We start from the raw sequence: 16,398 nt of genomic DNA on the forward strand, positions 1-16,398 counted from the left end.
TTGAAATATTAGCACCAAAATCCAAATCTTTATTCCTTGAAGCGGAACTGGGTGAGTAAGATGTTTCCATCCTGCCTCAGGAACACAGTGTATGGCTACTTAGGAGGAGACTGCCTCTGCTAGCAAGTGAGGGGTCAGTTCAGTTTACCTGCCACCTGTTTTTCAGTGTCACAACATACCTACTTCCCTTTTCCTTCTGGTGTTGTGTTTTCAGCAGTGGAGCACACAAAGAGCAGACATACTACTTTAGAAACTAGGCTCATCTTTTGCAATAATTGAAGATATTTGCATTCCATGATTTTCTTTAGATATTATAGTAATATAGAACATGTCAGCAGATAGACTAAACTGGCCCATCTAGTCTGTCCAGCAAGGTATTCAAGATTGTAAATTTACCCCATGCTTTTATTCAGGGTTGTAAAGGTAACAGATTTGTTAAAAAGTTGTGAATTTTAACTAGTATTAGCTGATGCTTCATAATTTCTTTTAAATCCTCTCCCACAAAAAGTAAAAGTTGAAAGAATTAGAGGCAGGCATCAAAGTATCATCTTGTGGCATAATGCCTAGAAGTGTGCACAAATGCCAAAGTTAAGGCATTATTTGTTGTTTTTGTATGAAGTGTTCTTTTACAAAGTTACTTTGCAATGATAATTTTTTGCACAATGTCCACTTCACGTGAAAGCTTTTTGCATTGCAGTTCATTAATTCAAAAAAAAATACAAACAAGCACTCAAGGCTTCAGAAATTTATTTTGCAGAAAAAAAACTACAGCTTTAGTTATTTTCTCTAGAGCTGGCTAAAATGGTATGTTTGCATACCGTGGCAGCATTAATTGAAAGGCTTAGGGACCTGCTGACCCCCTGACATAAGACCTAGCTTCCGCCAACCTGTCGCCCGCCTCACAAAGATCCCAACTCACCCCAAAGGCTCTGTTGGGGCGATAGAGGAGGTGTGATCTCTCTTTGCTCCTTCCCCATTGCCAGGGCAATTTCGCAGTACTATCGTAGGAGTTAGATTGCCAAGTAATAAATGGTTCCATTTTGTGAAAGGTAGCCACTTTGGCAGGAACAAGTAGAGATTGATCCTGTCCCCATTATTCTCTTTCCAACCCTTTGGGGTGAGTCAGGATTCCGATATGGTCAGGAAGGGCCAGGCTGGTTTCAGTCACATTTTATTTTGGGGGGGGGGGGGGGGGGGAGGGTAGGGCAGAGCTTAGGGGCTGAGGGATAGCATTGGGCCCACTGGGCCACCAGGAAATGGAAGTTTCCTAGTGGAGGAGGTTCAGTGCACCCTTTCAATTAATGCTACTGCCACATGATGGAATCTTTTTTTTTTTTTTTTCCCCCAGCTAACTCTTAATAAATAGGCCGGTTAGTTAAATGCCCACCTCTATAAGATATAGTACCCCTTTACAAATGGAGTCTGAAAATTAAAGGAACATATAGCAATATAACTGTTAAGTTATATTTTCTTAAGTAGGCAAATCAATTCGTATGGTTACTTAAGTTGCATATGTGAATGGGCTGTCATCTGATCTGTGCTGAGGTGGGATCACAATGAGTCTTTAACCTATATCTCTGTGGTGCACGCTTCTGTTCCTTGAACAGGTTTCGTCAGGTGGCTTCACTTCAATCAACAATGTACAGAACCCCAGTGACCCAGAGCCCAGAGATAAAATGGAAAGCTTCTTCCTGGGAGAAACACTCAAATACCTGTTTTTGCTCTTATCTGATGACCTGGAGTTAATCAGTCTCGAGAAATATGTCTTCAACACTGAAGCTCATCCTTTGCCCATATGGGTGTCCTCTTGAAGTCAGTACAGTTGCAAAGGAATAATTCCCCTATATCGGTTCACTTAATATGAATCTGGGGTTGGACACAGCTACGTTTTCTTGATTTTATGTCTTGGATACAATATTGCAAAAGGCCGTCCTTAGCCATGACCTTCTATTCATCTTTTGATTCACGCATTGGCCTTGGGATTAGAAAATCAGATAAGATTTAAATATTTCCAACCAATCAAAAGTACACTCACATCTGCTGTTTTACTCAGAAAGTGTTTTGAGCTTTTCAGGGGTGGAATGAGCAGGAGGAAATAGCCATGACATTAGTTGTCAAACGGGAGATAAATTTGCCATTGCCTTTTGGAAGCACAGATCAACTTTGAGTCTTTTCCTCTGTTTCCATGCTTTAAATTCAGGCAGATTCAGAAGCTTGCCTTTTCTATTTGATATGTGTTAACTATTTGAGATTATTTAGTGAGTATGGCAGTATAACAGACTTTGGGGGTATCTTTTGACAGATACCACGAATCTTAGCTATATTACCCTTCATGTTTGCAAACTCATAACTTTGTATTTGATACAGACTCTTCACAAGGAACTGTATCTTGAACCTATTTAAGGATCATGCCTGAGATACTACTTTAGGAGACGGGAACATTTGTCATGTCCCAGAAATCTTGAGTCTCTGAAGCCAGAAAATTTGCTGTGCCCTGGTTGAAGAGGGGTGTAACAGTTAACTTGAGTTAAATACATCTGTTTTGTTGTATCAGAGCACTGTGAATATTATGAAAGAGCTGTGAGTACAATTTTTACAAAATTGCTTATCTTTTCTACTTGGTGATTGCTTGTGTTTTTTGGCAGCTGTGTCAAGTGAACATTCCCATTGAGAACTATGAAAATATAATACCATGTATGTTTGCAGTTTACCTTTTCCTCTGGGGTGGCAGAGCTTTATAAAATAATTGGCCCAGTGCTGTTTAAAGCACATGATCAACAAATTGGTTACCCTGTGGGAACTTTAGATAAGTCCCTTAACCCTTCATTGCCTCAGGTACAAACTTAGTTTTGTAAGCCCTCTAAGGACAAGAAAATACTTAACAGTACCTGAATGTAACTTGTCATGAGCTACTAGTGAAAAAGGCCTGAACTAAATCCAAAATCCCTCTCCCTTCTGCCAAGGTTCAGACACAACAGCGCTCCCTGCAACACAAGTGTTATGAAGTAACATTGACTTCATAGAATGGCAGTGTTTGAAGCGTTAAGGGCTTATTGCTGGTTTGCCTTAAATATAGGGTGTAAGTTTTAGGTCTGTTTTTAAGTTATAGAAAAAAAAAACCTGGAAATAGCTTAGGGTGACATGGAAGCAGTAAAACTCAGGTACTCCGACAAGGCTGCTATACGAGGTCAAGTTGTCTTGTGTGCTCTCTGTAAGTGAAGTATAGTTCCTTTGCCTGGGTGGGTTGGAGCCCACCCAAAAGCAGTTTTCCATTGGCATGACTGAAGGGGATCTGCAAGCCCCGCCAGCCGAAGATCTCCTCCTGGCAGAAAGAACACTCCCACCTTGTGCAGCCAGCAGTGTTCCCAAGCTGCTGCTGCCCCACTCCTCGTTCATGCTCAGTTTGTGCGCATCCACAGAGGCTGATGACGTCAGTGGTTCTGGAACACTGCCACAGGTTGCGCAGGGTGTAAGTGTTCTTTATGCCGAGAGGAGGTCTTTGGTTGGCAGGGCTTGTGGATCCCTGCCAGCTCAGGTATTTCTTTTGCTTTGATTGGGGTGGGGGAGGAGCATCAGAGGGGGCTGAGGAGGGTGGGGAAGAGATTAATTTTCAGGCCCACCCTCTTTGGGTTCAGTCCCATCCTAAATTGGCCATATGGCTATTCTCCTGGTTCCTTACCCTCCTGAAATGATTTTGTTTAATCTATATACCCTGTCTTAATCAGGCTAAAGGTTATATAAAATATTCTTGAAATAATTATGATAATATATAGTTATGTGATATATTTTATCTTGAACTAGTTGAGAGAAGATTTTACTATTTATGTGAATTTTTTTTAAGTCATATGAGAGGTCAGATTTCCTATTCCTCTCCCATTTCTGTTGTACATTTTAAAATAGTTGATCTGGGTGTTATAGCACTCTGCTTGAGTTGTAGATCATATCCGGTTAAAAACTTTTATATCAAATAGTGTTTTCTGACAGCCAGTTGATTCAAGGAACTGTTTACCTCATGAAACCCAAACTGTTAAGGAACAGAAGCAATTAATAACATTTCAGATGTCTTTTACTTGCTGATGGTTTGTCCTAGCAGAGTATTTGTAGCTTGCAGTTACTTGGGGTATAGCAGCGTTAGCTTCAGCCACTATGGAGCAGGCTTGCAAAAGCTTTGGATCAAAACATGGGAAAAATTAAGCTGAGAAAATCCATGTTCCACAGTTAATATTGCTCAAACTATTCTCCTTAGTAAGTTGTAGCTGGATAATGCACATTATCTTGTGCCTTACTGTTATAGGATTATTGGTTTATCAAAGCTTTTAAAAATTACAATGTAAAATTGCATCATTTTATCATTTCTATCGGATGCCCTTTTCTAGGGTTACTAATTTTCAAGGAACTTATATTCTCTCTCTCGCTCTCTCTCTCTCTCTCGCTCGCCCCTGGATGGCTATCTCTTTGAATTCAGAAGGGCCATGTCTTGTAATTGCTGATCAATGAAACATCACACATTGTGTGTGAATGTGGTAATGCTTCCTGATGCACCATGTGGGGAAGGGACATCCTATGATGGAAAACTCTTGACCAGTGCTCACTGCTTTTTTTCCTTTTGCTTTTAAACCCTTGAAACAAAAGATTATGTAGCGTCTATGCTATGTTACTACAGTAGAGCACTGTGCCACGTAGAATTGGCACTGAGTAACAGAAGTGTAAATATATTTTATATCAGCCCTTAGTGTTGGGATCTGGATGTGGTGCTACTTTACACAGAATGTTTTAATAGTAGAAGTTAGCTTCAGGGTTCAAACGATAAAGCGGGTTTTAAATATTTTAATTTCTGATTTGAAAGGGGAAGATGAAAAGCATAATGTGAGAAAAGCTAAAACAGAACTCTGGATTTATTATATTGATTGTTTATAATTTCATATTTTCAAGTGAATCTTCATCTTGTTTTACAGTGCAGAATTATGGCAGTTGACCCGTTCATTCAGCTTATTACTGCTGCCCTTAGTAGTAGCAGTAATTAAAAAAAAAAAAGATTCACTTTGAATAACTATATATATATTGAAGATTTTGAAAGCTGTTCCAACAAGCCTACTTAATGAATTGCATCTGAGTGGTACTGGATGTTGGGCTATAGAAATGTACAGTACAGACTTCTAAAGTGTTGCAGATTGTTGATGGCAATGGACATTGCTGATGCCTCTGTGGGAACTGGTGGGGTTTCCTGTGGATGCATATACATTACCTATAAAAATCTACAGTTCTCCAGTGTATGAGACCAAATATAATCCCAACAAAGTAAGCACAGGAGCTCTTGTCTGTTTCACTGTTATTAAAATGGACATTCCAAAGAAGTATCTCACTGACTGTCAATAAAGCGCTAGAGGTTTAGAGTCATAATGCACTATAGACTGTAGAAAAGGCTTTTGTATAATATCTGGAATAAAAGTGAAGACGCTTTCACAAAAAAAAATTGTATGAAATAGTGCTATCATTTACATGAATGAGCTAGAAACAGAGCTGGGAATTCTAAGTGTATCCCACAAGTCAGGGTTTTCAATTCCAGTTCCTAAACTTCTTAAGCCATAAACCATATTTTTTTAAACATAAGGTTAAACCAGCAGTTCCCAATCTGTGTGTTCTCCGAGGACAAGCAGGCTGCTTGTTCTCACGATTGGGTGATGGCAGCCCCAGGATTGGACGATCTTCCTAGCAACAGAAATTTGCTAGCTCTCGCGTGTCCCGCGCAAATCGCGCATGCGCGACCGTCTTCCCGCCCGTAGCGCTCGCGTGCTCCTCAGTCTCTCTTTATCCGTGGTTCAGAACGGCTGTGTATCATTCGTTCTCTGCCCCAGAGAGGCTCTCGCTGCATTCTTCGCTGCCTTTTTGGCTTGTTTCTTTTCTCTCGTGTGTTTCTTTTACAAAAAAAAAAAGGTTTGTTTGTTTCCATTACTTCTTAGAAGTTTCCCCGTAAGTTTCCTTTCTTTGGCGTGAGCGGCTTTTTTCGCTGCCTGTACGGGCCTTTTTTTTCCCCTTTTTTGGTGCCCTTTTTTCGGCATCATCGCGTTTGACCTCACCGGCGCGATTTTTCCGCCCATGTCATCAAAGCCTGCCAGCGGCTTCAGGAAGTGCACGCGGTGCAACCAGACGATCTCGCTCACTGATAGACATGTTTCGTGTCTTCAGTGTCTCGGGGCGGGTCATCGCCCGAATGCCTGTACTTTGTGCCTCCAGCTCAAGAAGAGGACCCAGGCGGCGAGATTGGCTCAGTGGAACATTCTGTTCGGAGCCTCATCCGGTCCTTCGACGTTGGGGGAGCCAGCGGTACCGAGGTCATTGCTGGTATCGATGTCGGCATCGGAGGGTGCATCGACGTCCGGAGCGCAGGTGATGGCTGTCCAGAGGTCCCATGCTGGTAGCAGTGAGCCATCGAGTGGGTCTCCACCTGCCTCAAGGGCTCCTGCGGTACAGGCTCCCCGGGACCGACCACCTTTGGATCCGGCCCCGAGGAGACATCTGGATTCCACATCGCCCTCATCAGTACCGGGAGGTACCGCTGGCGTGCTTCAAGCGAAGGCGAAGAAGCATCGCCATTGGTCACCTTCCCGACACGATACCGAGAGCTCCGGGACACCGAGGGATTTGGTACCTGCGAAGCGTCGACACCAGGAGGACTGCTCATCCTCCATACAGGAGGTGTCGATCTGCTCTGCTCCGGACAGCCCGGTACCACCTCCGTGCCCTAGGCAGGTTCTGACTTCGTCACCGGTACCGGCCCCACTGCCTTGCTTGACAGCCATTGTGGACGAGCGCCTCAGAGCCATACTTCCAGAGATTCTGGAAGGGCTGCTGCGACCACCTGCTCCGGTACCGTCGGTGCCTGCGCCAGTTGGTTCTCCGCCCGTGTTGAGGACGGCGACGCCGGTACCGCTTGTGGCATCAGCCTCTGCTGCCACCCAGGTTGACTCCCCGTCGACGTCGCTGGAGGGAGCTTCGTCGCCAGCGGCGTGGGAGTCTTCTTCTCAGCACCGCCATCGAGGACCTAGTTCCTCGGCGTCGAGACGGGCTCGGCTTCGGACTGAAGTTCATGAACTTGTGTCCGATACCGAAGGTGAGGCCTCGTGGGAGGCAGAGGAAGACCCCAGATATATCTCTGACGAGGAGTCTTGTGGTCTTCCTTCTGTTCCCACTCCTTCGCCAGAGAGAAAGCTTTCTCCCCCGGAGAGTCTGTCTTTCTCGTCATTTGGGAAATGTCTACGGCCATTCCCTTCCCAGTGGTTACTGAGGATGAGCCCAGGGCTGAGATGTTCGAGGTCTTGGACTATGCTTCGCCACCTAAGGAGTCATCCACTGTTCCCCTTCATAATGTCCTGAAACAGGCATTGATGGCGAACTGGGCGAAACCATTAAGTAACCCCACGATCCCCAAAAAGATTGAGTCCCAGTATCAGATCCACGGGGACCCGGAGTTGATGAAGACCCAGTTGCCTCATGACTCTGGAATTGTGGATCTGGCTCTCAAGAAAGTCTAGGGAAGAAAGTCAGGAGTACTAGGGATTACGCCTCGGGGCCCCCGGGGTGGGAGTCTAGGACTCTGGACTCTTTTGGGAGGAAGGCCTACCATTCTGCTATGCTCGTGTCTAAGATCCAATCCTACCAGCTCTACACAAGCATCCACATGCGGAACAATGTGCGGCAGCTGACGGACTTGGTCGATAAGCTACCGTCGGAGCAGGCCAAGCCGTTTCAGGAGGTGGTCAGGCAGCTGAAGGTGTGTCGCAAATTCCTGTCCAGGGGTGTTTACGACACTTTTGATGTTGCGTCCAGGACCGCTGCTCAAGGTATAGTGATGCGCAGACTCTCATGGCTGCGTGCCTCTGACCTGAAGAATAGAGTCCAGCAGCGGATTGCGGATGCTCCTTGCCGGGGGGATAATATTTTTCGTGAGCGGGTTGAACAGGTGGTAGAACAGCTCCACCAGCGGGACACCGCATTCGACAAGCTCTCCCACCGGATGCCTTCAGCATCTACCTCGTCAGGTAGACGTTTTTATGGGGGAAGGAGGAATGCTCCTTTTGCTTATAATAAGTGTAGGTACAATCCACCTGCCCGCCAGCCTGCTTAGGCTAAGCCCCAGCATGCTCGTTCACGTCAACAGCGTGCGCCTCCTCAGGCCCCTGCAGCTCCCCAGCAAAAGCAAGGGACGGGCTTTTGACTGGCTCCAGGCGAGCATAGCCGAGATAAGTGTCTGTGCCGGACGATCTGCCGGTCGGGGGGAGGTTAAAGTTTTTTCACCAAAGGTGGCCTCTCGTAACCTCCGACCGTTGGGTTCTTCAAATAGTCCAGCTAGGATACGCCCTCAATTTGATCTCAAAACCTCCAAATTGCCCTCCGGGAGCTCAGTCTTTCAGCTTCCAGCACAAGCAGGTACTTGCAGAGGAACTCTCCGCCTTTCTCAGCGCCAATGCGGTCGAGCCCGTGCCACCGGGGCAGGAAGGGCTGGGATTCTATTCTAGGTACTTCCTTGTGGAAAAGAAAACAAGGGGGATGCGTCCCATCCTAGACCTAAGAGCCCTGAACAAATATCTGGTCCGAGAAAAGTTCAGGATGCTTTCCCTGGGCACCCTTCTTCCCATGATTCAGAAAAACGATTGGCTATGCTCTCTGGACTTTAAATGATGCTTATACTCACATCCTGATACTGCCAGCTCACAGGCAGTATCTTCGATTCCGTCTGGGAACATGGTATTTTCAGTACTGTGTGCTACCCTTTGGTCTCACCTCTGCACCCAGAGTGTTCACGAAATGCCTGGCAGTAGTGGCGGTGTCTCTACGCAGACTGGGAGTTCATGTGTTCCCTTATCTCGACGATTGGCTGGTAAAGAACACCTCGGAAGCAGGAGCTCTACAGTCCATGCAGGTGACTATTCAACTCGTGGAGCTACTAGGGTTTGTGATAAATTATCCAAAGTCCCACCTTCTTCCAGTTCAAAGACTAGAATTCATAGGAGCTCTGCTGGACTCCCAGACTGCTCATGCCTTCCTCCCCAAGGCCAGGACAGACAATCTTTTGTCCCTGGTTTCCTGGCTACGAGCGTCTCAGCGGATCACTGCTTGGCAGATGTTGAGATTGCTCGGCCACATGGCCTCCACAGTTCACGTGACTCCCATGGCCCGTCTCCACATGAGATCAGCTCAATGGACCCTAGCTTCCCAGTGGTATCAAGTTGCGGGGGATCTGGAAAACGTGATCCAGTTGTCCACAGTTTTTCTCAAATCCCTACATTGGTGGACAATTCGCTCCAATTTGACCTTGGGACGTCCCTTTCAAATTCCTCAGCCGCAAAAAGTGCTGACTATGGATGCGTCTCTCCTGGATTGGGGAAGCTCATGTCAATGGGCTTCACACCCAGGGATGTTGGTTCCTCCAGGAGACAGGTTTTCAGATCAACCTCCTGGAGTTATGAGAGGTCTGGAACGCGCTAAAGGCTTTCAGAGATCGGCTATCCAACCAAATTATCCAAATTCAGACAGGTTGCCATGCACTATGTCAACAAGCAGGGGGTTACCGGATCTCGCCCCCTGTGTCAGGAAGCCGTCGGGATGTGGCTTTGGGCTCGCCGTCAAGACATGTTACTTCAAGCCACGTATCTGGCAGGCCTAAACAACAGTCTGGCCGACAGGTTGAGCAGGATAATGCAACCTCACGAGTGGTCCCTCAACTCAAGGGTTGTCTGCAAGATCTTCCAAGCGTGGGGCACCCTCTTGGTAGAGCTTTTCGCCACTCAGACCAATCACAAGGTCCCTCAGTTCTGTTCCAGACTTCAGGCCCACGGCAGGCTAGCGTCGGATGCCTTTCTCCTACATTGGGGGAAAGGCCTCCTGTATACCCTTGGTAGGGAAGACTTTGCTGAAACTCAAGCAGGACCGTGGAACCATGATTCTGATCACTCCATTTTGGCTGTGCCAGATCTGGTTCCCTCTTCTGGAGTTGTCCTCTGAAGAACCGTGGAGATTGGAGTGTTTTCCAACCCTCATCACTCAGAACGAGGGGGCGCTTCCGCATCCCAACCTCCGGTCCCTGGCTGTCACGGCCTGGATGTTGAGAGCGTAGACTTTGCCTCCTTGGGTCTTTCTGAGGGTGTCTCCAGAGTCTTGCTTGCTTCCAGGAAAGATTCCACAAAGAGGTGGTATGCTTTTAAATGGAAGAGGGTTGCCGTCTGGTGTGACAGCCAGGCCCAAGATCCTCATTCTTGTCCTACACAGACCCTGCTTGAATACCTTCTGCACTTGTCTGAGTCTGGTCTTAAGACCAACTCTGTAAGAGTTCATCTTAGCGCAATTAGTGCTTTTCATTATTGTGTAGAGGGTAAGCCTATCCCGGGACAGTCTTTAGTTGTTCGCTTCATGAGAGGTTTGCTTTTGTCAAAGCCCCCTTTCAAGCCTCCTACAGTGTCATGGGATCTCAATGTTGTTCTCACCCAGCTGATGAAACCTCCTTTCGAGCCACTGAATTCTTGCCATCTGAAGTACTTGACCTGGAAGGTCATTTTCTTGGTGGCAGTTACTTCAGCTCGTAGAGTCAGTGAGCTTCAGGCCTTGGTAGCTCATGCTCCTTACACCAAATTTCATCATAACAGAGTAGTCCTCCGCACTCACTCTAAGTTCTTGTCAAAGGTGGTGTCGGAGTTCCATCTTAACCAGTCAATTGTCTTGCCAACATTCTTTCCCCGTCCTCATACCCGCCCTGCTGAACGTCAGTTACACACATTGGAATGCAAGAGAGCATTGGCCTTCTATCTGGAGCGGACAAGCCCACACAGACAGTCCGCCCAATTGTTTGTTTCTTTTGACCCCAATAGAAGGGGAGTGGCTGTCGGGAAACGCACCATATCCAATTGGCTAGCAGATTGCATTTCCTTCACTTATACCCAAGCTGGGCTGACTCTTGAGGGCCATGTCACGGCTCATAGTGTTAGAGCCATGGCAGAGTCAGTGGCCCACTTGAAGTCACCCACTATTGAAGAGATTTGCAAGGCTGCGACGTGGTCATCTGTCCACACATTCACATCTCATTACTGCCTACAGCAGGATACCCGACGCGACAGTCGGTTCGGGGAGTCGGTGCTGCAGAATCTGTTCGGGGTTTAGAATCCAACTCCACCCCCCTAGGCTCATTTTTATTCTGTTCCAGGCTGCACTCCGTTAGTTGTAGTTGTTTAGGTCAATTTCAGTTATGTCCTTGCCGTTGCGAGGCCCAATTGACCAATGTTTGTTGTTTTGAGTGAGCCTGGGGGCTAGGGATACCCCAACCGTGAGAACAAGCAGCCTGCTTGTCCTCGGAGAAAGTGAGGTTACTAACCTGTAGCAGGTATTCTCTGAGGACAGCAGGCTGATCTCACAAACCCGCCCACCTCCCCTTTGGAGTTGTGTCTTCCCTTGTCTTTGCTTTCTGTTTGACTGAGGAGCACGCTCGCGCTATGGGCGGGAAGACGGTCGCACATGCGTGATTCGCGCGGGACACACGAGAGCTAGCAAACTTCTGTTGCTAGGAAGATCTTCCGATCCTGGGGCTGCCTTGGACGTCACCCAATTGTGAGAACAATCAGCCTGCTGTCCTCGAAGAATACCTGCTACAGGTTAGTAACCTCGCTGTATGGTGCCCCACTGCATTGCAGCAAATTCACAAGGGTGCCACTGACTCCCTTCAAAATTGTGGCACCCTTGGAATGTAAACCAAGTTTTCTGCGCCTTCCCCGATTAAAACACTGAGAGAAAGCTGGCAGCAGCCCTCGCTTCTGGGCAGACCTGGTTGCCTCCTGCTCCTCCTCCCTCTGGCTAGCAGAGGGTGCAGCCGAGCTCCCGTTCAGGTTCTTTCCTCGCCAGGCTGCTGCTCTTCCCCATCGTATTCTCAGAGCTGCAGGACTTACCCTGACCTTACTTAGGAGCTAGCTGCTGCTGCTGCTGCTGTGGTGCACACAGGGCTCAGGCCACTCTCTGGCTTGGTACTGGAAGCTCCAGAGAACCCACCACCAACCAGGAGGCTGGGGGGAGGAGGTTAGCGGGGGACGTTCCCAGAGTGCTATGAGTGAGTGGGACAGACCGAAAAGAATGAAAAACAAGAAAAACAGATTTTTAAAGAAATAAAAAACAAAATATTTATTTATTACAATATTTATCTATATTGTACTTCTTGGTTTTTAAGGTTTGTGTGTGTCTGTGTTGTTGCTGCAAAATTACTGCACCTGGGGACAGCGACTGAGTAGGAGATACAGTTAGATACAGTTCAGTCTTCATTATCATAAGACTGGGTTCAGGTTCTCCATCTATTTTATTGACCTTCCACACAAAACATTGTAACACCCAGGTGGCCTACAAAGAGAGCGGGAGAAGAAGACCACCTGAAAGGAAATGTGTGACCTAGGAGCACCGTGAAAAAGTTCCTTAATGCTAAGGGCGCAGTAAATCAAGAAAGTTTGGGAACCACTGGTTTAAGCATAAGCAAGTAAATGGTAGGGGTACCTAGTGCATGATTTACTAAGCTGCTTCTCCCATAGACAAAGAATGGAATTCTAAATTCTGTAATTGTAATCTCCCCATTAAGGCTTTCCTTGAATTATTGCCATATAGGTTCAGAGAGACAGCACATAAGAGCATGTTTGTTCTTTACTGTGTATAATTGAAATGACTAATCCAACAATCTTAGTCTTAGAGTCCAAATATAAACACTGAGCTGGCTGTGTGGCTCAAGCTACAGTGCTGGAGAAGTTAGTTCGATTCCTATTTGACTGGGCTGGCTGACATTTAGCATGTTGCAGAGTTGACCTGCTGAATCCTAGGTAGGGAGGAGAAATGATTGTCATTGCCATGATGGCACTGAATCATCATCTCATGGGAAACCTCCCTGGCGACTGATGAGGGTTCTTGGCACTGCCTGGTCACGCAGTCCAGGCTTTGGTGGTCTGTAAAATGATGAAACAATCCACATAAATAAAGAATCTATACCCATTAATGTCACGCTGCAAAAAATGAAACCATTCCTGTGTATTGCTGCTCACTAACATCTGAACTCTGTCTTAGTTAAAAATCACTATTCTCTGAGAACAAGCAGGCTGTGTTATTCCCACATGTGGACATGGTCATCCAGTGGAAACCTGGTGCGGAAGCTGAATTGCTAGCACTATAGAAAGTTCTAGCAGTGTCCCACCACACATCACTGGTGCCTTCCCACCCGACGCTTGAGCTCGGGCCCCTCAGCCTCTTTTTTTTTTTTTTTTTTTTTTTCCTCCCCATGGAGCTGAGAGGACACATTCTCGTAGTCTTCTCATGCTGCGCTTTTCAAAGTATTTTTTTGCTATCGTGAGTGCCTTCCCTTGCGGGTAATCATCTTTTTTTAAATTCTGTTTTCTTTCCCTCATATTTTTCTGTAGTTTTTTTTCTACTTTTTTGGTTTCTTTCGTGAGAGGCTGCGTGATTAGGCCACAGCCCTGACCTCAATTTGAACGCTTCTCTTTTTTAATTGCTCAAGGATGAGGAGTTTAATTCTTTTTTTCTATGTCCCAGAAGGCTCCCAGTGGCTTTAAGCGGTGCACTAAACGCCGCAGCATTATTTCTCATGGATCTGCACAACTGGTGCATTAGGTACCTTGGACCAAATCATGACCCCTCAATCTGTTACCTTTGTCTTCATATGCAGGCCAGGACACAAAGATTGCAATTGGCTCAACAGGAGAAGCTTTTTGAAGGCCAGAATTCAGAGTGCACCGGCATCGAGTGGATCTTCACCTGCTTTGACACCAGGTGCTGTTAGCGGGCCCCGAGACTGGTCAGCATTGGACCTGACTTTAGGGCGAAGCTCGGATTCGTCAGTGTCATCATTGGCATTGGGGGATCGAAGCTGTATGCATCTTGGTCGAAGCCCAAAAAGTATAAGCATCGGTCTTTCTCTACGCACGGTGCTGGAAGCACCGGGGAATCAGACTGTCTGATACCAGAGAAGCGCCAGCATCGAAAGGAGTGCTTCCCCCCCCCCCCCCCCCCCTTGGAAGAGGTGCCGGTATGCCAGGTATCAAGCAGCCAGATCCTAACCACCAGTTCAGCACCGATAACTTTGCAGGCTGCCTCCACCCTGGCTCCCATGCCTTTAACGATGCCCACCCTTGATGAGCAGTTTTGGAGCATGCTCTGAGAAGACCTTGCACATTTGCTGCAGGGTGCTCCTGCTTTGGCATAGAGGGCGCCTGCGCCTTCAGTGGAGCAGCCCCAGCCCCTCTCCGGGGCTCCACCAATGCTGGTGCCCAAATCATCAACACTCTGGCATTGGACGAGGAAGATTCCCCGGAGTCTGAGAAAAGGGCTGCACCTCAACCCTCCTTGGAGTGTGGATGTCATTCTGCTAGATCGAGGCTGGTGTAGATGCAGTCTTCTGAAACTCAAGAGGAAGAGGAGTCTGACTGGGAACACTTATGGGAATCAGATACAGATCCACATTACTTCACAGAGGAGGAGTCATATGGAATACCATCTGATCCCTCACCTCCTCAAGAGGGACAGGAATCTCCTCTAGAGGCAATCATTTCACAGGTTTTTTCAGGGAGATGGCTATGGCCATCCCATTTAAGTTGGAGACAGATGAGAAGCCTAGGGCAGAGATGTTATCTGTCTTGGCTATAAGTTTCCTCCTAAGTATAAGGGGTCACTGTACCATTTTACCTTATCCTTAAGGATGTACTGATGAGGAATTGGGGGCTCTCCCCTCTCAGGGCAGGTAGCACCCAAGAAGGTGGATACTCAGTATCATATCCAGAAGGCTCCTGGATTTGAGAAGGCCTATTTGCCTCACCACTCTTTGGTTGTTGAATCTGCCCTCAATCGCGCTGAGAACTTTCCATCTCATGCCTCAGTGCCCCCGGGCAAGAGGCCAAAACCTTAGACTTATTTGGGAGAAAAACATTTCAGGCCTTGATGCTCATTGCCCTCATCCAGTCCTATGAGCTAAACATGAGTCTCTAGTTAATAGTATGCTCAATCTGGTGGATTCTCTACCTGTGGAACAGGCCACCAAGCTTCGCCAGTTGGCCAATAAGCAGATGGAGTGTTGGCATTATTTGGCCAGGGGCGCTTATGACACTTCTGATATTGTGTCCAGACTCTCTGGAATAGGTACGGGATGCGCAGACTCTCATGGCTGCATGTCTCTGACCTGGAACAGGCTGTTCAGGAGAGGTTGGCGGACGTGGCATTCCAAGGGGACAACTTATTTGGAGAGAAAGTGGAAAAGGTCACTGACCTCATTAAATTGCACACTGATACTATCCACACACTCTCTCAGCAACCTCCATCTGCATCTTCTTCAACAAGAAGATTTACGATTGGGCAAAGGCACAGGTCCTACTACTCTCAAAGGCATAGGTACCAGCCTTCTACTTGGCCTACTTAAGCAACTTGGCCCCCATCACATGCCTCGCCAGCCCTGTCCCCAGAAATCCCAGCCAGCTCCCCAGTCAAAGCAGGGCACGGATTTTGGCTCCAGCAAAGCATAGCAGCACAAGGAGTATCCATTCCGGACAGCCTACCAGTCAGAGGGAGACTCATATTTTACCACCACAGATGGCCCCTTATAACCTCCAACCGGTGTGTACTTCAAATACTCACGGGTACGCTTTAAATTGGTGTCAGCAACCTCCAAATTGCCCACCGAGAGCGTCTTTCATCTGCTCTCAGCACAAGTGAGTACTTGTACAGGAAATCTCCACCCTTCTGCAGGCCCGAGTGGTTGAACCTGTACCACTAGGGGAGGAGGGGCAGGGATTCTATTCCAGGTACTTTCTTGTAGTCAAGAAAACGGGGGGATTCCAGCCCATCCTAAACCTAAGGGCCCTGAAGAAATTTCTGGTAAAAGAAAAGTTCAGGATGATTTCCCTGGGCACCCTACTTCCTCTCATTCAGGAAAATGGTTGACTATGCTCTGTGGATTTAAAGGATGCCTATACCCACATTTTGATACTTCCCATTCTCAGAAAGGATCTCAGATTTCAAGTGGGGAAATGCCACTTCCAGTTTCACTTTCTACCATTTGGCCTAGCATCTGCCTCCAGAGTTTTCACCAAGTGCCTGGCGGTAGTCGTAGTTAGGGCTGTTCATCGATCAAAAGGTTTAACCGCACAATTATCCGCGATTAAAAGTTTAAATCGCGTGGTTGGGCGCATGAAATGCCCCCCCCCCCCCCTCGCATTTTCACCTGTATAGTGCAAAATATAGACTGCAGATGTCAATTCTTAAAACTGACATATTGTACTTCAGTTACTAAACTGAAAATAAAATCATTTTTCTTACCTTTGTTGTCCGGTGATTTTATTTTCCTAATCATCTTATTCCCTGTCTCTGGTTCTGTTCCTC

At 47.0% G+C, this 16,398-nt stretch overlaps 1 protein-coding gene across 1 annotated transcript in view; it reads left to right on the forward strand.

The window, feature by feature from the left end:
- Nucleotides 1-2,617, forward strand: part of MAN1B1 (mannosidase alpha class 1B member 1) — a 262,777-nt gene extending 260,160 nt beyond the window's left edge. Inside the window, exon 13 of the mRNA XM_030207057.1 lies at nucleotides 1,608-2,617. Within this exon, the coding sequence (XP_030062917.1) occupies nucleotides 1,608-1,811 (204 nt within the window). The 3' untranslated portion in view covers nucleotides 1,812-2,617. The remainder of the gene's footprint in view (nucleotides 1-1,607) is intronic.
- Nucleotides 2,618-16,398: the final 13,781 nt, after the last annotated feature.

Source organism: Microcaecilia unicolor, chromosome 6 (genome assembly GCF_901765095.1).
Source record: "Microcaecilia unicolor chromosome 6, aMicUni1.1, whole genome shotgun sequence".
Lineage (NCBI taxonomy): Eukaryota > Metazoa > Chordata > Amphibia > Gymnophiona > Siphonopidae > Microcaecilia > Microcaecilia unicolor.